Genomic DNA, 25,997 nt, shown 5'->3' with positions numbered 1-25,997 from the left:
GGCTGGAGATGCTCTTAAACCCATATAATTTTACAATCCTAGCAAGTAGAGTAGTTAGGATCTAAACATCCAAAATTGACATAAAAGTATATAAGTTCAAGATTACGAGAGAAGCTTGTTTTTTTAGACTAAACACACTTCACTTTATTGAATAATGTTCATAGGGATACAATTCAAATCTGGGGGGGTTTATTGGCCACACATGGTGCCCCGGGTCCAGACCAAAAGCATGCTTAGCGAGGCTATGTGCCTCTTGATTGGTTTCCCGTCCTTCAAAGATGACAGTACATTGTTGGAAAAGCTCCATCGTCTCTCTCATCTCCCTCACAATGGTTGCATACATCCCACCAATGCCAAGCTTGATATCCTGCACCACACCCTTGCAGTCTGAGGCAACTATAACATGAGATAGATAGATCTTGGGCAAGTGCAAGAGCCTCCCGACAAGCTAATGCCTCGAGCGTAGCAGGATCGGTGAGGCCGACGCATCTGATCACTGACGAGCCCAAGTGATTGCCGTCTCCGTCCCTGCAAACTGCACTGAAGGAGCTTTCATCATTTGCTCTATTTACAGCCCCGTCGACCCGGATATTTGCAAAGTTCTCCAGTGGCCTTATCCACCTAGGCTTCCTCACGCTGGATCGGGTAACTGGATTGTGCTTCACCTCAACTGGCTTACAGTCATTGAGTTCACGGATGTACTTCATGATGAATTGGTGGGTTGACATCGGACTCTGAAAAATGTGCTCATCTAAGGCTTGGCGTTGAGAGAACCAAATAGCCCAGAGAGTAACCAATACTTGAGTAAACTCCGCCGAGGGAAGCGTGTCGAGGAGGGAGAAGATCCACCGTTTTGCATCTGGTTCGGTCGTTTCAGATAAAACCTGAAAGATCTCCAGCGCTTGCAATGCCCAAACCGAACGAGCAGCGTGGCAATGTAGAAGAGAGTGTTGCCAGGAATCTGTAGCTCCACATAGCCCGCAACTGTCGACAGTCGACATGTTTCGGTGATGTAGCACATCCGCCGTTGGGATCGACTGTTGAGCTAGTCTCCAGAGAAAAAATTTGACCTTTGAAGGCACATCTACCTTCCATAGCTTGGACCACGACTTCTGTTCACCTTCAGAGTTGGAGGAATCCGAACGCCCCTCTAACCAAGCTTCTCGGCTGTGTTTTGTAGTAACAAGCATGCGATACGCCGATCGAACTGAGAAAACTCCGTTCTTCTCATGAGCCCAAGACCAGAAATCATCAATACGTCTTGTGCATAGGGGAATTGAGAAGATAGCCGCTGCATCAGTAGGTAAAAAGACTTGCATAACAGTTTGTCGGTCGCAGGAAGCATCCGGCTGTATCAATTCTCCAACTAGCTACGGTGGGTTGGGAACCCTGCTCGTAATCGGCCTCATATTATGAGCACGCGGGAGCCAGTTATGGTGCCATATTTCCGTAGTCTGTGCGTCACCGATCCGGCATATGAGGCCTTGTGACAGTGTGTCCCTCCCATCAAGTATGGCTCTCCACACCTGAGATGGAGAAGATCCAAGTTCGACATGAAGGAATTCTCCCGTGGGGAAATATTTGGCCTTTAGAATCCTTGCACTTAGGGTATTTGGATCCGTCAAAATACGCCAAGCCTGTCTTGCTAGAAGAGCAAGGTTGAACAGTTCAATGTCACGAAAACCAAGGCCCCCGCACTGCTTAGGCCTAGTCATAGTACTCCAAGAAACCCAACACGGCTTCCTCTTACCATCCTTACTGCCCCACCAAAATTTCCTTATGAGAGAGTTCAAGTGCTCGCAGAGCCCTCGGGGAAGTTTGAAGCATGACATTGAGTATACCGAAACAACCCGTGCCACTGATTTGATTAGGACTTCTTTCCCTCCCACAGAAAGAATTTTTTCAAGCCAACCTTTGACTTTGTTCCAAACTCTGTCCTTCAGAAACTTGAAAGCACCATTTTTGCTGTTGCCCACATCAGATGGCATTCCCAAATATCTTTCTGAAAGAGACTCATTAGTTCTATTAAGTGCATGTTTCACTTCGGTTCTGAGATTGTTTGGGCACCCTTTGCTGAAAAAAACCCGATGATTTTGAGAGGTTGACTCTCTGACCCGAAGCATTGCAGTAAGAGTCTAACAAGGAGGACAACTCATTTGCTCCATCAACATTGGCCTTAACAAACAGCCGGCTATCATATGAAAAAGCCTTGGTGGAGGTTCGATTCTTGAAGAATCGGCCAAAAGATAGTGTAGATGCTGAAAACATACGAGTCAGGCTGCAAGTGGGACTGCCCGTGGGCATCCCACCTCAGTCCACCTGATCCCACTATGAATTGGTGGGAAATATTGGGTTAGCCCACATGGATTAAGCGGGTGGAAGTGGGATCACACTAAAAAATACAAACGCAGGACATTGTATTCAAAACAACAGCTACATTGCGTCTCGGCCTCCTCCCTGGCGCTGCGCCAGCGCGGCGTGCGTCCGCCTCCCATCCCGCGGCCGTGGTGCTGAACTGCGCGGACGTCCTGCCGGAGGCCCTCGCCTTCATCCAGCGGTTCAAGAGCAAGACGGTGTTGGTGAAGTACGACGGCGCGGCCATGAAGTCGCCGGAGCTGCAGGCGTCCATGATCCGCAACCTTGTCCTCCTCTCCTGCGTCGGCATGCGCCCGTGCTCGTGCACGGCGGCGGTCCGGAGATCAACTCCTGGTTGCAGCACATCGGCGTCGAGCCACAGTTCCGCAAGATGGTGCTGGTCAGCAAGGTCAACATCAACAAAAGCAGCTCGTCTCCCTCAGCACTAGCGAGGCCTCTGTGGCAAGGACGCACGCCTCCTCACCGCGCGCCCCTCCCCCGACGCCGCAGCCCTCGGGTTCGTCGGCGAGGTGACGCATGTACACCTCTCCGTGCTCCACCCGATCATCGCGTCCGGCCACATCCCAGTCATCATCACCGTGGCCGCCGACGAGACTGGGTAGGCCTACAACATCAACGCTGAAACTGATGCTGTGGAGATCGCGGCTTCCATTGGCGCCCAGAAGCTGTTGCTTTCTTTTTAGAAGACGAAAAGCTGTTGCTGATCACTGCCATTGGCGACGGGATTAAGTGGGACTCCAATGGGCTAATAGGGCTAGCCCATCTAATTTTTTGTCTTGTCCAATGGGAGCCCATTAAAACAATTTAAGTGGGATGGGACGGCTAATCCCACTTAGTCCCACCCCCACTTGCAGCTTGACATACGAGCTCGGAGGAGACCGGCCCGAAGCTGTGACCGGTCGGCCGGCGCCTAGCGTCCCCTAGTATAAAAGTCGTAAAGACAAGGCAGGCGGTAGAGAGCGAGCACAAACAAAACGAGCAGGCGCCGCGCGGCGCTCACTCACCCCCACACTAATAGCGCAGATCTCGCGCCCGGCCCTCTCGATCCACCTGAGTTTCCCGCCGGCCGCACCGATACGGTATCGCGCGCTTCGATTGGGTTCTGGTCGCTGCTTTTATTTTTGATTTTTGTTTTCTCCACGGAATTATTATTTTTTGACCTGGATTCGTGGTGGCGGCCGGTGCAGATCTGACGGTGGCGGCGGCAGAGGAGGACGCTAGGGCTAGAGTTTTGGCGTGATGCAGCGGTCTGGGCGGGGCCTGCAGCGGTCGGGCTCGAAGCGTGTGCTCGACCCCACCAACGGCACTGGCGGCGGCGGCGACGACGACCATGCGGCCAAACGGCCCCGCGTGCCCGCCCTTGCAAGGTTCGTGTTTCTTTCTGCCTGGTAGTACCAAATTTCCAGGGTTTGTGGGACAAGTTTGGGTTTGGGGTTTAGGCTGTCGGCTGCTTTAATTAGGAAGAAATTTAGATCCTCCACTTACCTCCATTCGGTTGAGTGATTCGTAATGTTGTTGTTAAGCTTCCTACCGGCTGGAATAGGGGTGCTACAGCTTACCTAATCCTTGTTTTAGTTGAATCAGTTAGGCAAGCGTAGGATTGGAACTTGGACCCAAGATGATTCTCTGAGCATAACACATTTACTACTTCTTTAAATTATAAGCTAAAGGAAGTGACTCCAGATGATAATTTAATTTTAGTCCAAAATGTACTGTGGCGCATAGCTGTTTTTGTGCTTGGTGGTACTCAGTTGGTACTCCAATGAGTGCTGCTCAGTTCCGTGTCAGAGCACCAGCTGACAGTACAAATCTGCGCATCCTGCTCAGCTCTGCCTGACTCCTTTTCTATGATATATGATGGCACATTTTTATACCGCATTGATGCACCAGAAAGTTCCATATGTTTAATCACCAGCAACAGGTATAACATATTTTAGAACTCTTGACAGGTTATAGAAAAAAAAAAATCTTTACAGTGCCAAGAGAGTTCAGTATGTAGCTTTGAATTATTTGGTTTAGATAGGGTCGATTACACGCAGTGTCGGTACTGCTTTTAACACTGATAATGTATTGAATACAATGATGATCTGACTGTCAAATGATGCTAATAGTTTTTAAGAATACCTATTTGAAAGAATTAGTCAATACGCTACAGTTGTGGTGTCTGCACATTTCAAATTGAATACAACGGTGATTCTACTTGTCTGCAACATTCTGAAATTTTGGTTACTAAACAAAGGACACATATTGTAGTGTCATTGTGGAAGCACTAAAAGTCGACAGTCTGCAGAAGCTTTGTTCATCGCTGGAGCCTATTCTTCGAAGAGTTGTGAGTAGAAGCACTTATTGTACGGTCTATTGACTTATTTGATGGAGCATGTTGATCATTCTGTTCTTCTATATTCTGCGAATAGGTAAGCGAAGAGGTAGAGCGTGCTTTGGCCAAGTTGGGTCCTGCTAGAGTTGAAGGAAGGTACAAGATCATAAACTTGTTTAACGTGGTGGCACTCATGGGATGGCTTTATCTGGGATTTTCAGATTTTCTGCAGATGTGGTTTAGCCACACTGGTGAGATACGATACTAATACATAGTGAAAACAGATCCTCTCCCAAAAGAATAGAAGGCCCTGATGGGACAAATCTTCAGCTTCAATTTAGAAGCAGGTTGTCTCTCCCACTCTTTACTGGTGGAAAAGTAGAAGGCGAGCAGGGGGCAGCTATACATGTTGTGCTGCTGGATACCAACACTGGTTGTGTTGTCACTTCGGGACCTGAATCATGTGCAAAGCTGGATGTTCTTGTGCTTGAGGGTGACTTCAATAAAGAGGAAGATGAGGGTTGGACAGAAGAGGAGTTTGAAGGCCATATTGTCAAGGAGCGCGAAGGGAAAAGACCTCTCTTGACTGGTGACCTTCAGGTGACTCTTAAAGAAGGTGTTGGAACCATAGGGGAGCTTATCTTCACTGACAACTCCAGCTGGATAAGAAGCAGGAAATTCAGACTTGGGCTCAGGGTTGCCTCTGATTTTTCTGAAGGTATTCGTGTTCGGGAGGCGAAGACCGAAGCTTTTACTGTTAAGGATCATAGAGGGGAATGTATGTGTCCATACATTGTTAATTTGCTCATACTGTTAAAAGTTTCAAGCATTGAGTAGGCTGATATTGTATTTTGCAGTGTACAAAAAACACTACCCTCCTGCTTTGAAGGATGATGTTTGGAGATTAGAAAAGGTTGGCAAGGATGGTGCATTCCACAAGAAGTTAAATGGAAGCGGAATCTATACAGTTGAAGATTTTCTTCGGCTTCTTGTTAGGGATCAACAGAGGTTGCGAAGTGTAAGTTCTATAATGCCTGTTATCAGACTGTAATTTATGGAGTTTGGTTTATGTTCTTACGCTCTTGTCTCTGTAGATTCTTGGCAGTGGCATGTCAAATAAGATGTGGGAAAGTCTTGTTGAGCATGCAAAGACTTGTGTTTTAGGTGGAAAGCATTATATATATTATGTGAATGATTCAAGAAATGTCGGTGCAATATTCAATAACATATATGAGTTCACTGGCTTGATTGCTGATGATCAGTTCATTTCAGCTGAAAATCTCACGGACAACCAGAAGGTTTGCATATTTATTTATGTGTTATCGAATAATAAGTCCAGTTACATGTCTGGGCCTGTTAAATATTTGTAAAATTCATTGGTGTTGTAAGGCTTAGATTTGGTATAGCGGAGCAAGTTGTTACATGAGACTGCAAACTTGTGTTCTGCTGTACGATACCAGTGTATCACTCAGACTGGCGCGTGTTCAACATGTTCACCGCACATCCAGGCCCTTCCAGCAATACACATAAATACACAGATTTCTCTAGCTAAATTTCAGTACCACACATTCAATGGATACCAAATAGACCAGTAGAATGCATTATATAATTTGGAAGAGGTTCTGTCAATTTAGAGTTCTTTAAACTCCCATCACTAGTAGTTCATATTTGCATGATTATACTGGTATCCTGGTGCAGCCAAATTATAACCATTCTCATTTCAACAGAAAAAGTAAAATGAAACTTCAATTTCAAGAGAGTTTGTTAGCTCTAAACATTTTGCGTTGTCCATGTTAAGTTGTCAACTATAACTAAATCAAAGTAACTGCTGATATTTGGGTGCTGTATGAGTTGAAGTTATTTGTGCTATGTGCATATGAACTGTAGCAGTTTTGATTCTTTAATCTGCATTCTCTACCATCTTAGCTAAATTTCTTTTCCCTCATGAAATAATTCTTCACTCAAGTCATTATATTTAAACACAGATATTCTACTGAAACACAAATATGCTCAACTTAAATCCAGGTCTATGCTGACACGTTGGTAAAGAAAGCATATGAGGATTGGATGCATGCTGTAGAATATGATGGTAAGGCACTTCTTGGCTTCAAGCAGAAAAAGAAATCTGTCACGACCAGAAGTGATACCGCATCAGCTTCAACAAGTAACCCTGCTTTGTATGGTTTCGTCAATGCACAAAAACAGTTACTGCCAGGAAAAGCTGGCCAATCAACAGGCACTCCAAGTGAAGGTAATAAGACCTCGATCAAACAACCCTGATGTATCTTATGAATATTAGTTGTCCACCATTGTTATTTCTATAGGATTATTCATTGTTTTAAATGATTTCTTTCTTCAGTTATTCATTGTCATGATAGTCTGCTCAGGTAGTAGTATATAAGTCATAATGTGATGTAGCACATAGTAAAGCACAACAGATGCCTTTTCAAGTAGGTATATTCAGATCACTAAAATTGTGACATTGGTAACTGTAGATAAAATGGTGTTAATGCCACATTTGCGTCGTGGCTGCAAACTGCTGTAACTACCTTGTCACTTTGTCAGCACTTCAATTTTGACTCATTTAGGGTGTCTCAAATGCTTAATTCGTAAGGATGCCATAAGATGGGTCCCACACCATGTGCTATAGCAAATTAAAGAGTCAAATACACTGGTGGTACATGAAGTTGCACTAGATGGTCACTTTGGTGCCACAACTTAAAAAAATACACCGATTGAGCACCGAAACATGACTAAACGTGACAATACGGTGCTTAATCTATCCATAGCCATCAACTCTGCCTATGTGGCACGAGTGGGCCCTGTTTGTCAACATACGAGAGAAATAAATCTCTATCTCTCTCACTATGGCATACGGGCCCTGCTTGTCAGCACATGGGAAAGAAATAGGAACGGAAAAAGGAGCACGTCGGGGCATCAAACACAGGACCTCATGTGCCACATGCACGAGTCAGCCAATACACGAGACAATGCTGCATGTTAGTATGGAGATACATTGAATTTTATACTTAGTATTGGCCTTGAGAGATGACACTAGCACACCCATGAAGATGGCGACGTTATAGACCAGTTGATGCATGTTGTGCACACCGCTCTGGCTCGGAAATGACTATGGCACCTGGCTGTGCCATTCGCCGACGAGACAAGGAAGATGGGGAGTGGTGGGCATGGTATGAGGGTGGGGCCAACAACGGTGTGCATGGACAGTGTGGGGCACGGCGTGTGTGGTATCGGGTGGGAAATCAATGCTAGTTTTGTGTGCCTCATTGCGCGAGGCTCTGGCATCGACGCGTGGGCTAGAACAACAACGGTGACCCTCCGGTGAGCATGTGCGTGGACTAGAAGCGTAGAACGTCTTCAACAGCACCCCTTGGGCGAGGTCTTCTCGCCATTCCTTGATCAGCTCCTTGATCCGGCCCACCACCGACGCGCCGAACGCTAACTCAAGGCACTCTAGGATCATCGGTGCCGGCGACGCACTGCAGCTGTGCACAAAGCAGAGCAGCGGGCAGTGCGGCTCGAGTGCGACGGGTGCAGTCCAGGATGATCTGGTCGATGGTGGCCTGCGTACCATGTGGCCCCCGCCTATCGCCTAGAAAGGTGGATGCTAAGAAGCGGATGGCAGCTGGGAGTGCCACGGATGCGTAGGAGGCCAGCATGGCCAGCAGGCTGGACATGAGGCCTGCACGTGGAACATTGGGAACGTCAACCCATTGCGTCGCTCTAGAAAACCAGTACATGGCGTACATGGCGCGGACACGTAGTCTAGGCGGAAAATGCACTGCATTGTAAGTTTAGGCACTCGGTCGGTGTATCTTTCAAGTTGTAGCACCAAAGTGACCATCCAGTGCAACTTCATGGACCACCAGTTTATTTGACTCCAAATTAAACCTTCACCATGCTTATGGGCAACTAGCCCTTAAGATGGAGCCACTTGCGAGTTTTGCTAGTTTCCTTCCTCAACCGTTGAACATTTTTTACCTTCGTCCGTTCCTTCATACGCGCCGGCAATAAGTTCCCTAAATCCTCTTTTTTTTTTCAACGTGGAATCTTAGTGCCGCATGTGCCATTCGCTGTTTGTGATCTGAGAAGCCTTGAAACTGGCATCCACCAGATCTGGCCTTGCGGCCATGGATATTTCTTTACTCTCTGCTCTTCTCTCCAGCTCTGCCCAGGACCGACTGCATGTACCGCTTGGCCTGGGCATCGTGCGCTAGGCTCCTTCACCTTGTTGGTCGTGGTCGTCCGTCCGCGCGGCGGCGGCTTGCGTTCAAGTGCTACTCATCATCTTCTTGCCATGCTTGCTTCGGTTCTGGTCTCCACCGTGTCCCATCCTCTTGCTTCAGCGCTCAGATGTTGATGGTGGCTGTCTTCCCAGCGATGGCGCATCCATGACCCTGTGGCAAGAGAAAAAACTGCTGTCCAATCTTCACACTGCAGACAGAGAAGAGAGAAAGAACTATTTTCGATTTGCTTGTGCACGGGTTATACAGTTAGGGAGCTGCCTCAACATGTTTCTTCCTAAGGTCGACCTGACAATGTGTAAAAATTCCTAAAGTTGACTTTCATTTCCACATCATGGATGCCCTTATATATGATGCATAAAGAAACTGACTGCTGCTTCTGGTATAGATGTGTGGGCCACATGATATTTGTAATTTACTATGCAGTGTTGATATACTGAGATTGCTGAATTCGTGTTCTCTGTCCAGCAGCTGGAGTAAGAGGCACATATAATGGAAATCTGGCAGCAAGAAACACCAGTCCTCAGAATAACGCTGCAAACATTACCATGCAATATGAGAGGAGTGCACTGTCACCTGAAAGCCAGTTCAGTGGGCCCTCCCTTCAGACTCAAACTTCTGGAGGCTCCAATATTTTGGCATTGGAACCTGCACAGCAGCAGCAACAGAGTTTTGAATTCTCAGCAGTTGGTCAGTCCATGCAACCTGCAGACCTGAACCCTTTCGATCAATGGTCACAGCCGCAAGAGAACCGTGCGGTTGATGACTACTTGATGGAGGAGATCAGGTTGAGGAGCCATGAGATACTCGAGAATGACGAAATGCAACAGATGCTGCGAATTTTGAACATGGGTGGAGCATCTACCAACATGAATGATGATGGCTTCACTTTTCCACCCTACATGCAGTCACCTTCCCCGAACTTGAACTTTGAGGATGACCGCACTCGGCCACCTGGGAAAGCCGTTGTGGGTTGGCTTAAAATCAAGGCAGCTATGAGGTGGGGCATCTTCGTCAGGAAGAAAGCGGCCGAGCGAAGAGCTCAGCTTGTTGAGCTAGATGATGACTAGCAACATGTCTTAAGTTCTTAAATGCTGTCCGTGTAATTGTTTAAGGATCCGTAACGCATGGGCTCAGCAATGCACCATGGAAAGACATTCAGGTCATGAGTTCTTAATCATGGACGAACTCCTGTTTAGCTTATGTTTTTCTTTTTCTGTATAGTTTCACCATTGTCTATGCATTTGTTTGTTTAGCGTGATGTTGATAAGACCCTTTTACCTAAACTGTGTACATTTATTTGTTGCAGATCTCAGAAAAGGCATTAAAGTATTCCTATTGTTTTCACGTAAAATAGAATTGTAGTATCTCCTTTGGTTAAGAAAAACAAGATAGCCATCTTTTTACAATGCACTGTGTTATAGATAGCCACATGTAAATGTTGCGTTGGATCTTGTCATCTACACATGTTTTCTTATGTTTTTCCTTTTGAATTGCATGTTTTGTTATGTAAGACACGATGACAGCCAAATTTACCATAGACTAATTGACTGCCCATGCATGGCCCCGGGCCAACAAATGAATGAGTTTAACGATGCTCATTTTACTCCTCATGAAGTGAGCCACAACATAAACACTAGTATCTTCATGCACCCCTCTAGCTGCTCTTTCTTGTTGAACTTGTCATTCATCGTCTTCTCTTTTCATACGCCATTCATCCTCTGGATGTGGTTTATGTGTTGTTTTATTGATTCACTGTACTATGCACGCCGTGCAACGTGAAACACTATCAACGAATGAAGAGATATAATGCACCTCACCTTAATACAAATAATAAGAAAAGGGGCATATGGACATGGAAACATTCTTTTCACCACATGTTCATTCACAAACTGACTATGAATAATGCACCACATGGACCCATGACAAGAACTCGAGCACGCGCAATTGAAACCGAGGTGAACTCACTCTTACTTGAGAAAAATATGGACATGAATGGGACTTGATTGCTACCTCACCAAAACATGCTATGTGTCATTAGGTATGAAGACCAACGCCACCAAGCAGCTGCGGGACGCCCCAAAGGAGGAGGAGAAGCACCCCAAGGCATCGAGGAAGAAGAAGGAAGCCAAGAGGAGCAAGACTGCACCTCCCAGGCAACCCCGTGCCCACGGGCCCCAAGACCCCGTGCGCACGGGCTACCCAGGGAGCTGATGCTGCAGCACCCCGTGCGCACGGCCGTGTACCGTGCACACAGGACCCTCGTGCGCACGACCCTTCAGGATGAACGGCTGTGAGCTGCTGTTGGGTCTCCACTTCGCCCCCCGCCCACCTACCTATAAATTCCGTACCTAGGGTCATGTTTAGGGTCAGCAAAATATATGTGAGATATTGATAGGGCTTTGCTCCTTGTACCACTCCTCTTGGAGATCAAGACCTCTTAGGAGAGGATCCCAAGTGGATTTCAAGACCTCCTCTTTGGAGAAGACTATCATCAAGACCTCACCTCCTTAGGAGTGGGAAGAACCTTATCTTTGTGCTTGTTTCCTTGGATTGTTCTTGTATGCTTGTTGATCTATGTGTTTGCTATTCTAGTGGATGTGTAATTGGGTTTTGTTGGAGTGAATTCCTCTTTGTGTTCTTGGTGTTCATTCCTTTTCCCCCCTCCAAGTGTAAAAAGATCCCTCTTAGGGTTTCACCCTACAACATCTTGGTATTATGAGCAAGGTTGATTCACATCTTGGAGTCCCTACCCCCCATATTCTAGCTTGATTTTGTTGTTTTTTGTGCTAATTCGAAAATCCCCACAAAAAATAGCCCCCAAATTTTTCTTGCAATTTGTTAGATCTTGTGAGATTTGGTTGATTTGACCCACGAATGCAGTGTTTGACAAGTGGATCTTCCCCTTCCCACCATCCTCCACCCATCTTACCGTTGATTTTGGCCAGATTTTGCAAAAACCCCACGGATCCGAAGGTGTTCTTCCGTTACAGAACACCCCGTGCGCACGGGCCATCGGGACCCCGTTCACACGGGACTCACTTACCCCGTGCGCAAGGGCCTTAAAGAACTGTTCGGCCACTTCCTGTTTTGCTTCTTTTTGCCATTCCATCACCACCATTTGTCTTCCGTAATACTTCTCGTTGGTGTTTGAGCTATTGGGTTGCGGTTACACGTGTCCTAAGGTGTTTCGGCTACTTGGGCACAACTTGACTTCATCATCACCGCCACTCGTCATTGGCTCGGACTCCACTTCGACTTCAACAACTCCATCTTCATACCAACCGTAAGCAAGGATGGTAACCTTGACGACACCTTTGTATTACCCTTGCCATTACCTTGATAGCCTCGAGCCTCTTTTGCGTCACTTACCCATCGAAACTAGCAAGTTGAGAATTGTTGGGCCACACTTTTAGTGCACCTTTAGTGCTACGTCTCTCCCGTGCATATCCTACTTGTTATCTCGCATTCCGTTTCACATATCAAGCATTGTGGCATAGTAAAAAAAGAGCTTATAAGCAAAATAAAAAGAGAAGCAAGAGCTTGTAGCAATAGCATTGAGCCACTTTACCTAGTCCATCATCTCGGTTCATACATATATAAGCATACTTGGGATAGTTGAGGGCCCGTTTCTCTCTTAGGTTGGTGCACTAGCATATCGAGCCCATTAGAGCAACGAGCTAGCGTCTCTCTCGTATCCGTACAACAAGAGCATTTCCGTGGTTCCACCTCTTAGAGCTCATTCCTTGGTTGTGCGGATCCCATGTATCTTCCGTGTGTGTTCCTAGTGATATCCTTGGGTTTGATCTATTTGTCTTACTTGCGATTTGTGCATTTTCAACTTTTTTGACATCTTGACTAACATTTTCTTGAATTATTTGTGCCACTTACTAGCCAAGCTCCTCCATAAGCCCTTTACTTGTAGGTGTGAGAAAACAAAACCCGGTACCAATTCTACTATTATAGTGATAAGTCTCCAACGTATCTATACCTTTTTATGTTCCATGCTATTATATTATCTGTTTTGGATGTTTAATATGCATTGATATGCTATTTTATATTATTTTTGGGACTAACCTATTAACCTAGAGCCCAGTGTCAGTTTTCGTTTTTCCTTGTTTTTGAGTTTCGCAAAAAAGGAATACCAAACGGAGTCCAAACGGAATAAAACCTTCGCAATGATTTTTCTTGGACGAGAAGACACCTGTTGGACTTGGACTCCAAGTCAGGAGACCTTGGAGTAGACGACAAGCCACAGGGGCATGCCCTAGGGGGGTGGGTGCGCCCCCTGCCTTGTGGCCTACTCCAACACCCCCTGACCTAATTCTTCGTCCTATATATTCACATATATTCCCAAACCACCAGAAGTATCCACGAAAACACTTTTCCACCGTCGCAACTTTCTGTTCCCATGAGATCCCATCTTGGGGCCTTTTCCGGCATCCTGCCGAAGGGGGATTCGATCATGGAGGGCTTCTACATCAACTCTATTGCCCTTTCGATGAAGCGTGAGTATTTTACCTCAGACCTACGGGTCCATAGCTAGTAGCTAGATGGCTTCTTCTCTCTCTTTGATTCTCAATACCATGTTCTCCTCGATGTTCTTGGAGATCTGTCCGATGTAATCTTCTTTTGCGGTGTGCTTGTTGAGGTCCCATGAATTGTGGATTTATGATCAGCTTATCTATGAATATTATTTGAATCTTCTCTGAATTCTTTTATGCATGATTTGATATCTTTGTAATTCTCTTCGAATTATCGGTTTGGTTTGGCCAACTAGATTGGTTTTCTTGCAATGGGAGAAGTGCTTAGCTTTGGGTTCAATCTTGCGATGTCTTTTCCCAGTGACAGTAGGGGCAGCAAGGCACATATTGTATTGTTGCCATCGAGGATAAAAAGATGGGGTTTACATCATATTGCTTGAGTTTATTCCTCTACATCATGTCATCTTACTTAATGTGTTACTCTGTTCTGCATGAACTTAATACTCTAGATGCAGGCAGGAGTCGGTCGATGTGTGGAGTAATAGTAGTAGATGCAGAATCATTTCGGTCTACTTGACACGGACGTGATGCCTATATTTCATAATCATTGCCTTAGATATCGTCATAACTTTGCGCTTTTTCTATCAATTGCTCGACAGTAATTTGTTCACCCACCGTATTATTTGCTATCTTGAGAGAAGCCTCTAGTGAAACCTATGGCCCCCGGGTCTATTTTCCATCATATAAGTTTTCGATCTACTATTTTGCAATCTTTTACTTTCCGATCTATAAACCAAAAAGCCCAAAAATATTTACTTTATTGTTTGTTTAGTTTCATCTATCTCTATCAGATCTCACTTTTGCAAGTAACCATGAAGGGATTGACAACCCCTTTATCGCGTTGTGCAAGTTGTTTGATTGTTTGTGAAGGTATTGGTGATTTGTGCGTTGTCTCCTACTGGATTGATACCTTGGTTCTCTAACTGAGGGAAATACTTATCCCTACTTTGCTGCACCACCCTTTCCTCTTCAAGGGGAAAACCAACGCAAGCTTAAGAAGTAGCAGGAAGAATTTTTGGCACCGTTGCCGGGGAGATCTATGCCAAGTCAAGACATACCAAGTACCCATCATAAACTCTCATCTCTTGCATTACATTATTCGCCATTTGCCTCTCGTTTTCCTCTCCCCCACTTCTAAAACGATTTTCGAAAAGATTTGCCTTTTTCTTCGCCCCTCTTCCGTTCATCTTCTTTGTCAGGACCCCGATCCTAAGTCACACCGATCTAGCATGTAACACATCATAGCACTTTGCGGCCTCACGCACGGTATTCCCACGGGTGCCACCTTACCTGGCCCGGGACCGTTTGCGCCTTTTGGCTCACGTATATAATAGTGTCGCTAGCATCCATATGATAGAGAACCCGGGCCGACATGACTAGTCGTGAATCCAAAGTGGCACTAACTTACAGGGACAGGCATACATGACCCAGCAACGAACGTGTCGGTCATCAACGTATGAACCCAAGTCGTAGCAAGCTACAATGTAACACCCCTGATGTAACTTTCCATATTTGTAACTCCAACTCTTGCCATTTTCGGCTATGTGTTATGATATTCCCTCCGTGGTCGGGTTTTGTCTTTCGTTTTGCATTTTGTTTTCATCATGCATCTCATATCATGTCATCATGTGCATTGCATTTGCATACGTGTTCGTCTCATGCATCCGAGCATTTTCCCCGTTGTCCGTTTTGCAATCCGGCACTCCCACCTCCTCCGGCGCACCCCTCTTGTTTTCTTTTCGTGAGCGGATGTTGAACGTTCTCGGAATGGACTGAGGCTTGTCAAGTGGCCTTGGTATACCACCGGTAGACCACCGGTCAAGTTTTGTTCCATTTGGAGGTCGTTTGGTACTCCAATGGTTAACCGGGTAACCGCAAAGTCCTTTTGTGTGTTGCAGAAAAACCCCTCTCTAAACAGCCCAAAACCCCTCTAAGCCTCTTCCATGCTCTAGGTCGTTCGATCATGATCGTGTGGGCGAAAACCGCACTCCATTTGGAGTCTCCTAGCTCCCTCTACCTATAAATACACCTCTCCCTACGAAATCTCGGGCAAAAACCACCCTAACCCTAGCCCCGCTCCCTCCGCGCCGCCGGACGTGTCCGCCCGGCGCCGGACGAACCAGACGCAGCCAACCGGCGCTTGCCATGTGGCAGCCCACCGCCGCCCGTACGCCGCGGCCTTGGGGAGCCCGCCTCCGGCCCCCGCGGCCCACGGCGTCGCCTCCCGCCGCGCGTCGCCCGCTCCCGCCGCGCCTCCTCCCTCCGTCGCCGCGCCGCCGCCGCCGTTCTGCCCCGACCGCGCCAGAGCCGCCCGAGCCCGCCGGCGTGCCGCCGCGCCTCGCCGTCCTCCCCCGCGCCCGTCGGCCTCCTCCTCTCCTCCGCCGTCCCGCGCCGGCGCCGGCCCTGAGCGCCGCCCTCTCCCTCCTCCCTCACCGCAAGCACCAGCTCCGGCGAGCTCGCGCCGACGCCCCGGCCCGATCCTGATCCAGTCAAACCCGAAGGTTGACTTTCTCCCTCTCCCGAAAATTACTGTCTTAAAGATTTTACATTGCATGCCTCTATTCATCGCATCATAACTCTCTGCATATAGCTCCGTTTCGCGCGTGTAATATATCGAAATGTTCGTCTCGAGATGCTCTTCATTTTGTTCCATTGCACCATGTTCATTTGAGTCCATATTGATGCCCAAATCTCTGGTGCAAGAGTGCTAGTAATTTTCACCAAGTCTGTGAACCTGTTATCTTTTGCACTTTTGCCATGCTTGTTTGAACCTGCTGTGGTGTGATCTAGCCGTAGCTCAGTGTTCATCTTTTGTCAAGCATCTCTTGTAAATTACTGCCATATGCTTTGTTGCTATGTTGGGGCGCTGTAGCATTTTTACTTGTTGCATTTTAAGTGCTATCATGCTGTTAATCACAGATTCGTGTCATTCTTGTTTTGCTTGCCATTTGCAAACCGTGCATCCGTTTCCGGTGATCTTTATATCGATTTCGACCGAAATCATCTCATCTTTCCAGTGTCATGCTTGGTTTGCCAAGTTACTGCCTTGTTCATCATTTTTATTCCGGAGCACGCATATGCATCGCATATCATTTCTTGTATATCATTCATGTATTGCATCATGTTGCTTGTGCATTCCCCGTGATTGATTGTGGTTCCGTTGCTTGTGTCCTTGTTTTGGGTAGAGCCGGGAGACGAGTTCGTGAACGAGGAACCCGTTGAGTACGCTTACGAGGATCAAGCTTTCGACAACTCTGAGAACCTTGCAGGCAAGATGACCATACCCTCGAAATCACTTCTATCTTTGCTTTGCTAGTTGTTCACTCTATTGCCATGCTGCGCTACCTACCACTTGCTATATCATGCCTCCCATATTGCCATGTCAGCCCCTAACCATCCTTTCCTAGCAAAGCGTTGTTTGGCTAAGTTACCACTTTTGCTCAGCCCTTCTTATAGCGTTGCTAGTTGCAGGTGAAGTTGAAGTTGGTTCCATGTTGGAACATGGATATTTTGGGATATCACAATATCTCTTATTTAATTAATGCATCTATATCTTTGGTAAAGGGTGGAAGGCTCGGCCCTATGCCTGGTGTTTTGTTCCACTCTTGCCGCCCTAGTTTCCGTCTTACCGGTATTATGTTCCTTGAGTTTGCGTTCCTTACGCGGTTAGGTGATTTATGGGACCCCCTTGACAGTTCGCCTTGAATAAAACTCCTCCAGCAAGGCCCAACCTTGGTTTTACTATTTGCCACCTAAGCCTTTTCCCTTGGGTTTTCGCGAGCCCGAGGGTCATCTTTATTTTAACCCCCCGGGCCAGTGCTCCTTCGAGTGTTGGTCCGAACCGAGCAGCCTGCGGGGCCACCACGGGGAAACTCAAGGACTGGTTTTACTCGTAGCTTGACTTATCCGATGTGCCCTGAGAACGAGATATGTGCAGCTCCTATCGGGATTTGTCGGCACATTCGGGCGGCTTTTCTGGTCTTGTTTTACCATTGTCGAAATGTCTTGTAAACCGGGATTCCGAGACTGATCGGGTCTTTCCGGGAGAAGGTTTATCCTTCGTTGACCGTGAGAGCTTATAATGGGCTAAGTTGGGACACCCCTGCAGGGTATTTATCTTTCGAAAGCCGTGCCCGCGGTTATGAGGCAGATGGGAATTTGTTAATGTCCGGTTGTAGAGAACTTGTCACTTGACTTAATTAAAATACATCAACTGTGTGTGTAGCCGTGATGGTCTCTTCTCGGCGGAGTCCGGGAAGTGATCACGGTTTCCGGGTTATGTTTGACGTAAGTAGGAGTTCAGGATCACTTCTTGGTCATTACTAGTTGACGACCGTTCCGCTGTTTCTCTTCCCGCTCTCATTTGCGTATGTTAGCCACCATATATGCTTAGTGCCTGCTGCAGCTCCATCTCATTACACCATCCTTTCCTATAAGCTTAAATAGTCTTGATCTCGCGGGTGTGAGATTGCTGAGTCCCCGTGACTCACAGATTCTACCAAAACAGTTGCAGGTGCCGACGATGCCAGTGCAGATGACGCAATCGACCTTAAGTGGGAGTTCGATGAGGAACGTGGTCGTTACTATGTTTCTTTTCCTGATGATCAGTAGTGGAGCCCAGTTGGGACGATCGGGGATCTAGCATTTGGGGTTATCTTATTTTCTTTTGGATTTGACCGTAGTCGGTCTATGTGTGTATTTTGGATGATGTATGGATTATATTTATGTATTGTGTGAAGTGGCGATTGTAAGCCAACTCTCGTTATCCCATTCTTGTTCATTACATGGGATTGTGTGAAGATAACCCTTCTTGCGACAATACCACAATGCGGTTATGCCTCTAAGTCGTGCCTCGACACGTGGGAGATATAGCCGCATCGTGGGCGTTACAAGTTGGTAATCAGAGCCATCCCTGACTTAGGAGCCCCCTGCTTGATCGAATCGCTGGCGTTGTTGAGTCTAGAACAAAAATGTTTTGAGTCTTAGGATTATATATATCGGAGAGTAGGATTCTTTTTACTCCTCAGTCCCTTCGTTGCTCTGGTGAGGTCTCCTGACGTAGAAGTTTTGACTCTTCTCTTCTCAAATTTCACTAATTTTTTTTAGGATCACGCGGGTATCTTAGAATCGTTCCGATGGTTTTGTGACGAGAACATTGTTCTTGGTGCCTCCTGACATTTAGGGGTTGTGGCAGTGTCCCGGGGAGTTGAGCTCCGGGGTGTTGTCGTCACAATTTTATCGTTGCAGTTCTGGAATACCTGAGTTTCGCCGACATCGAAATCTCTTTTATGCAGTTGTTGGTGAGATCACCTCGACGCCACCCAGTACTGGGGTGGGAGTTCGGGAGTATTGCCATAACTCGTATAACGGATGCTTTTCGAAGGTTGAGGTAAACGATTTCCGAAGGTTTCTTGGTTATGTGTTGACGGATGGATACAGCTGGATCTAGGGATTGCTAGTTTGGGTGATATATTTTGTGTCCCATGTATCCCCAACACCAGATTGCATAACCAGAAAGTTTCGGGAGTTTATAAGTGGGAATTCAAGTAGCTCCTAGGATATCTTTCCGACAGACGCATGATATGAGATTGGGGTTCGACGTCTAGTGGTCCGCCTTTCCACGGTTGGTTTTACAGTGGTCTCGTAGTGTCTTAAAGAGTCCTTGGCTATGCCGACTCGGGGACGCTTCGTATGTCATGTGCACTGCCTTGTACATGATGGTGCTGTACGATCGAGCCCGTGTGGGCCCCACCACGAAAACTTCGGACGGAATCTCTATCATATGTTTGTTCCGGCTTATTCTGCAAGCCAATACTTTGTTTTGTTTTGAATTGTGGTATTCGACTTGCTTTGAAGTTAAATGTTGTTTCCAATTTTTTTTTTCTAAGTGGCTTCTCAACTAATGGAAGTGTGATGATTTACTATAAAATTCATTCGTTCATCCTCGTTCGAATGTTTATTGTGAAGAATATATGTTGCAATTTCTATTCGTTGATTCAACTTGACTATTTGTCTATCAAGATGCTAACGGATGTCACCCTCTTCAGGATGGCTCCGCCAACGCGTCAGAATCCTGAACGCAATGAAGGGAGTCAGGCGAACCCTCCACCACCACCTCCGCCTCCGGAGGCATGGCAAGCTATCATGGCAGCCACCAACGCCAATGCTCAGATGATTCTGCAACTCTTGCAAGAACGCACCCAAGGGCAAGGCAATCAAGGAAATCGAAGTCAAGGCAACAATCAGCCTCACTTCGCTACTCTCAACCAGTTTCTCGCAAATCATCCCAAGTCTTTCAGCTACTATGCCGAGGCCACAGATGCCGATGATTGGCTCGTGGACATCAACAAGCATTTTGAATGTAGCAATGTCAGGCCTGAGGACTATGTCAAGTTCGCTTCTCTTTAGCTCAAGGACCAAGCTGCTGACTGGTATCAACAATACAAAGATTCCAGAGGAGGTCGTGTGATCACTTGGACTGATTTCTGTCGGGACTTCAAAGCGCACCACATTCCACGAAGTGTTGTTGAGAGCAAGCGTGAAGAGTTCCGCAATCTCAAGCAAGGCAACATGTCTGTGTATGAATACAACATCCAGTTTCAGAAACTTGCTCGCTTCGCTAACCAAGACGTTCCTGATGAAAAGAGCATGATCTATCACTTCAGAGGTGGCTTTAGAGAAGATCTGCAGTTAGCTCTCGTTCTTGTTGAGCCTACTCAGTTTGATCAATTCTATAACATGGCACTGAAGCAAGAGGCTGCTCAGCTCAAGTGTGAGGCTTCTAAGAAGAGAGTCAGAGATGCAGTTCAGTCTTCTTCTTCCTCACTAGTGGCTGCTAAGCAACAGAAGTTCTGGTTGCCTCCTCCTCCTCCGTTTCGTCAGCCTTACCAGCAGAAGAGCAAAGGTGGCCATGGATCTTCCCACTCTTCCAACTCTGGCTATCAGAACAAGTCTCAGAATCAAGCTCCAAAGTCCAATGCTCCTTATCATCGTCCACTCTCAGAGGTGACTTGCAACAAGTGTCAGCAGAAAGGTCACTATGCTAACAAGTGCTTCAACCAAAGGCGCCTTCCGCCTCCTCCTCCTGTCAGATCTTCCAGCAATGCAGTGGTCAAGCATAATCCCAAGTCTGCAAAGGTGAACATGATGAATGCAGCTCAAGCGGAGGAATCTACTGATGTGATAATGGGTAATCTCTCAGTTAATGATATTCCTGCAAAAGTCCTTTTTGATACTGGTGCTTCGCTTTGTTTCATGTCAAGACCGTTTTTTGCCAAGCATGAATTCACTTGTTCACATCTGGGTAAACCCATGGATGTCGTTTCTCTGGGTAAACGTTTGAGTTCTAGTTTGGTGGTTCCGGATGTTTCCATCAAGTTGGGGAACTATACATTCCTGTCTTCTCCAATTGTTCTTGGTGACTCGGATATTGATCTAATTCTCGGGATGGACTGGCTTTCTAAGCACAAGGCTCAACTTGATTGTGCTGCCAGGGAAATTCAATTGACACATTCTTCTGAGGATGTCATCATCTATGCCGCTCGTGATGAAACCATTCGGTTATTTTCTCTCAATGAGAAGGGCGAATTGAATGCCATCTCTCAAATTCCAGTCGTTTGTGAGTATCAAGATGTCTTTCCAGAAGAGCTTCCGGGTATGCCTCCTGACCGGCCAGTTGAGTTCGTTATCGATCTTGAGCCGGGCACGGAACCCGTTTGCAAGCGTCCATACAAGCTTGGACCCAAGGAGCTGAAGGAATTGAAGAAACAGCTCGATGAACAAGAGCGTCTGGGTTTGATCAGACCGAGTTCATCTCTGTGGGGTTGTGGTGTTCTTTTTGTCCAGAAGAAGGATGGCACGGACCGACTTTGTATCGACTACCGTCCATTGAACAAGAAGACAATCAAGAACAAGTATCCACTTCCCAACATCAATGAGCTATTCGAGCAACTCAAAGGTGCTAAAGTATTCTCCAAGCTTGACCTTCGTATGGGTTATCATCAGATTCGCATTCGTGAAGAAGATATTCCCAAGACAGCATTCAGAACAAGCTTTGGTTCTTATGAATATACTGTCATGTCTTTCGGCCTTGTCAATGCTCCTCCAACATTCTCTCGGATGATGAATTTCATCTTCAACCCCTATACCAATGAATTCGTCCTGGTGTATCTCGATGATATCTTGGTCTTCTCCAAGAATAAGAAGGATCATGCCAAACATTTGCGATTGGTGCTCGACAAGCTCAGAGAGTATCAATTCTATGCAAAGTTTTCCAAATGTGAGTTTTGGCTTGATGAAGTTCTTTACCTTGGTCACATTATCTCTGCCAAGGGCATCGCTGTTAATCCTGAGAAGGTGTCTGCAATTGTGAATTGGGAACCTCCTCAGAATGTCAAGCAGCTTCGCAGTTTTCTTGGTCTTGCAAGCTATTGCCGAAGATTCGTTGAGAATTTCTCTAAGATTGCAAAGCCTCTTTCCAACCTCCTCCAGAAGCATGTGAAGTATGTCTGGTCTCTTGAGTGTGACGTTGCTTTCAACACTCTCAAAGAGAAACTCGTCACAGCTCCTGTCTTAACTCCTCCTGACGAATCCAAGTGATTCGAAGTTTTCTGTGATGCTTCTCTTCAAGGTCTCGGTGCTGTGTTAATGCAAGAGAAGAAAGTTGTGGCCTATACCTCTTGTCATTTGAAGCCCAATGAAAAGAACTACCCCACTCACGATCTTGAGTTGGCGGCAGTTGTCCATGCATTAATAACGTGGAGACATCTCTTGTTGGGAAGAAAAGTGGACATATTCACCGATCACAAGAGTCTCAAGTACATCTTCACTCAGCCCAACCTCAACCTCAGGCAGACTCGATGGGTCGAAATGATTCAAGAGTACAATCCGAGTATTGAATATACTCCAGGCAAAGCCAATGTCATTGCAGATGCTTTGAGCAGGAAAGCTTATTGCAACAGCTTAATTCTCAAGCCATTCCAACCGGATCTTTGTGAAGCTTTCCGCAAGCTGAATCTCCAAGTTGTTCCTCAAGGCTTTCTTGCCAACCTCATAGTCTCTCCTACTTTGGAAGATCAAATTCGTGAGGCACAACTCCTGGATACCATGGTGAAGAAGGTGAAACATGGTATCGACAAGGGTCTTTCCAAATACAAGTGCTATCGCATTGATGACAGAGACACTTTATTCTTTGAGGACCGGATTGTGGTTCCTAAAGGTGATCTAAGGAAAGTCATTATGAACGAGGCGCACAATTCTCTTCTATCCATTCATCCTGGAAGTACGAAGATGTACCATGACCTCAAGCAGTCGTTTTGGTGGACTCGAATGAAGCGATAAATCGCTCAATTCGTGAATGAATGTGATGTCTGTCGAAGGGTGAAAGCAGAACACCAACAACCAGCTGGTCTCCTCCAACCTCTTGCTATCCCAGAGTGGAAGTTTGATCATATCGAAATGGACTTCGTGACTGGATTTCCCAAGTCCAAGCGTGGAAATGATGCTATCTTCGTTGTCATCGACAAGCTTTCTAAAGTGGCTCATTTCCTTCCAATCAAAGAATCTATCACAGCAGCTCAGTTGGCAGAGCTATACACCTCCAGGATTGTCTCCTTGCACGGCATTCCACAATTGATTTCTTCAGATCGTGGAAGCATCTTCACTTCTAAGTTCTGGGACTCCTTCCAGAAGGCCATGGGCACCAACATTCGCTTCAGCACAGCTTTCCATCCTCAAACTAGTGGCCAAGTCGAGCGAGTCAATCAAATTCTTGAAGATATGCTCAGGGCTTGTGTCATTTCCTTTGGCATGAAATGGGAAGATTGTCTTCCATATGCCGAATTCTCCTACAACAACAGCTTCCAAGCGAGTTCGGGCAAGGCCCCATTCGAGTTCCTCTATGGCAGAAAGTGCCGTACTCCTCTCAATTGGTCAGAGACTGGTGAACGCCAACTTCTTGGCAATGACTTAATCACAGAGGCTGAAGAAATGTGTAAAGTCATCCGTGAAAATCTCAAAGCCGCGCAATCGCGCCAGAAGAGTTACTATGATAGTAAGCACCGTGATGTGGCTTTCGAGATCGGAGACCATGTCTACCTCCGCGTCTCTCCAATGAAAGGCACTCGTCGCTTCGGTATCAAAGGGAAGCTTGCTCCTAGATACGTGGGTCCTTTCAAGATCATTGGCAAAAGAGGCGACCTCGCCTATCAACTTGAGCTTCCTTCCAACTTCGCGAACGTGCACGATGTGTTCCACGTGTCACAGCTTTGCAAGTGCTTCAAGACGCCTGAGAGCACCATCAACTTCGAAGAGATTGACCTCCAAGAAGATCTGTCTTATCATGAGCACCCCGTTGCTATTCTTGAAGAAACTGAGCGCAAGACTCGCAACAAGTCAATCAAATTCCTGAAAGTGAAGTGGTCGCACCATTCCGACCGAGAAGCCACCTGGGAACGCGAGGACCACCTCCGTTCTGAATATCTGGAATTCTTTCAGTCCTAGATCTCGGGACGAGATCCTCTCGTAGTGGTGGAGTGTTGTAACACCCCGGATGTAACTTTCCATATTTGTAACTCCAACTCTTGCCATTTTCGGCTATGTGTTATGATATTCCCTCCGTGGTCGGGTTTTGTCTTTCGTTTTGCATTTTGTTTTCGTCATGCATCTCATATCATGTCATCATGTGCATTGCATTTGCATACATGTTCGTCTCATGCATCCGAGCATTTTCCCCGTTGTCCGTTTTGCAATCCGGCACTCCCACCTCCTCCGGCTCACCCCTCTTGTTTTCTTTTCGTGAGCAGGTGTTGAACGTTCTCGGAATGGACCGAGGCTTGTCAAGTGGCCTTGGTATACCACCGGTCAAGTTTTGTTCTATTTGGAGGTCGTTTGGTACTCCAACAGTTAACCGGGTAACCGCAAAGTCCTTTTGTGTTGCAGCAAAACCCCTCTCTAAACAGCCCAAAACCCCTCTAAGTCTCTTCCATGCTCTAGGTCGTTCGATCACGATCGTGTGGGCGAAAACCGCACTCCATTTGGAGTCTTCTAGCTCCCTCTACCTATAAATACACCTCTCCCTACGAAATCTCAGGCAAAAACCACCCTAACCCTAGCCCCGCTCCCTCCGCGCCGCCGGACGTGTCCGCCCGGCGCCGGACAAACCAGCCGCAGCCAACTGGCGCTTGCCACGTGGCAGCCCGCCGCCGCCCGTACGCCGCGGCCCGGGGAGCCCACGTCCGGCTCCCGCGGCCCACGGCGCCGCCTCCCGCCGCGCGTCGCCCGCTCCCGCCGCGCCGCCGGCGCGCCTCCTCCCTCCGTCGCCGCGCCGCCGCCGCCGACCGCCGCCGTTCTGCCCTAGGAGACATTTCCCGGTAAGAGAGGCTACCAAGAATAAACAATTAGGTTGTCGGATCCCGCACATACCAAGCATTTCAATAACATACACACAATATGCACGATATGTGCAAATACAACATGGCATCACAACAAAACTCTACGACTCAAAGTATTTATTCAATAGGCTCCGAGGAGCCAAGTATTACAAACATGGGTCTGATGACCCAGCATACAGAGCATACAGGCAACGGAAGCATAACATGTCTGAGTACAAACAACTACAAATGAAAAGGGCTGAGAAGCCTGACTATCTACAAGACCCTCCCAAGGTACAAGCTCGTAGCTAAGGTTACAAGATAAACGTCAAAGTCCACGTGGAACTACTAGTGAGACTGAAGTCTCTCTGCAAAAACATAAATTAAGCAAACGTGAGTACAAATGTACCCAGCAAGACTTACATCAGAACTATCTACATATGCATCAGTATCAACAAAAGGGGGTGGTGGAAACTGCAGCAAGCCAGCTTTGACTCGGTGGCTATCCTAAACTACGACTGCAAGTAACTCCTTTGAGGTGGCGCACACGAGTCCACATATTCACCATATCAATACACCACTATGGATCCGCTCCCGTCTCCCTACGAGAACGCCATCCATAACACTCACGCTTATCTTGCGCATTTTAGAGTATCCACTTTCAGTTGTCTATGAACTGTATAGGCAACCCAGAGGTCCTTTACCGCAGACGCGGCTATTCGAATAGATGATGTTAACCCTGCAGGGGTGTACTTCTTCACACATGCTCTCGCCACTTACTGCCATGTACACGTTATGTATCTCGGCAACCTTCAAGCGGAAGCCTGACGAGGGTATCGGCCACGACCTGACTAACCACACAAGTCCCTAGTCCAGGTTTATCGCCTATTCAGGTTCCATCCGCAGGGAGTTCGACCGAGGTTTCCACATACGGCCCCGAACGATGTGTGCAGGGTTCCCGAGGCACCAAACGGGCGTCCCGGTACACTGTGCCACGTGCCTACCGCATCACAGCCCACCCCCCGGGTCAGCGCTGCGCACGGCCTCCAGCATACTACAAACACCAGAAACTACTTGCAACTCCCGGACAGAGGACATGGGCGGTTAATAAGTTGAGAGGGTCCAT

General features: G+C 47.0%; 1 protein-coding gene and 1 pseudogene across 5 annotated transcripts; both read left to right on the top strand.

Moving 5' to 3' along the window:
• Positions 1 to 2,255: 2,255 nt before the first annotated feature.
• On the top strand, positions 2,256 to 3,059 carry LOC109741979 (acetylglutamate kinase, chloroplastic-like; annotated as a pseudogene).
• Positions 3,060 to 3,254: 195 nt separating this feature from the next.
• Positions 3,255 to 10,290, top strand: LOC109741983 (calmodulin-binding protein 60 D). Of its 5 annotated transcripts, none has more exons than XM_073501373.1 (9): positions 3,255 to 3,455; positions 3,564 to 3,743; positions 4,630 to 4,705; positions 4,791 to 4,849; positions 4,978 to 5,471; positions 5,551 to 5,711; positions 5,788 to 5,991; positions 6,719 to 6,944; positions 9,430 to 10,290. In XM_073501373.1, the coding sequence occupies exons 2-9, from the start codon at positions 3,616 to 3,618 to the stop codon at positions 10,026 to 10,028; spliced, it is 1,947 nt and encodes a 648-aa protein (XP_073357474.1). In that variant the 5' UTR covers positions 3,255 to 3,455; positions 3,564 to 3,615; the 3' UTR covers positions 10,029 to 10,290. The 5 variants fall into 5 exon arrangements, with proteins under 5 accessions (XP_073357474.1, XP_020156659.1, XP_073357476.1 ...); XM_020301070.4 differs by having other exon boundaries at positions 9,427 to 10,290; XM_073501375.1 differs by having other exon boundaries at positions 8,880 to 10,290.
• The last annotated feature ends 15,707 nt before the right edge of the window (positions 10,291 to 25,997 follow it).

This window comes from Aegilops tauschii, chromosome 6, assembly GCF_002575655.3.
Source record: "Aegilops tauschii subsp. strangulata cultivar AL8/78 chromosome 6, Aet v6.0, whole genome shotgun sequence".
NCBI classification, from domain to species: Eukaryota; Viridiplantae; Streptophyta; class Magnoliopsida; order Poales; family Poaceae; genus Aegilops; species Aegilops tauschii.
The sequence above is the reverse complement of the archived record's forward strand: the minus strand, read 5'-3'. Positions and strand labels throughout refer to the sequence as shown.

Bases quoted from the DNA above. Each gene is read 5' to 3' on its own strand.
- LOC109741983 (XM_020301070.4), top strand. From the start codon at position 3,616: ATGCAGCGGTCTGGGCGGGGCCTGCAGCGGTCGGGCTCGAAGCGTGTG. The intron at 4,850-4,977 runs GTACAAGATCAT...TAGTGAAAACAG, and splicing joins CCTGCTAGAGTTGAAGGAAG to ATCCTCTCCCAAAAGAATAG. The intron at 5,992-6,718 runs GTTTGCATATTT...ACTTAAATCCAG, and splicing joins ATCTCACGGACAACCAGAAG to GTCTATGCTGACACGTTGGT.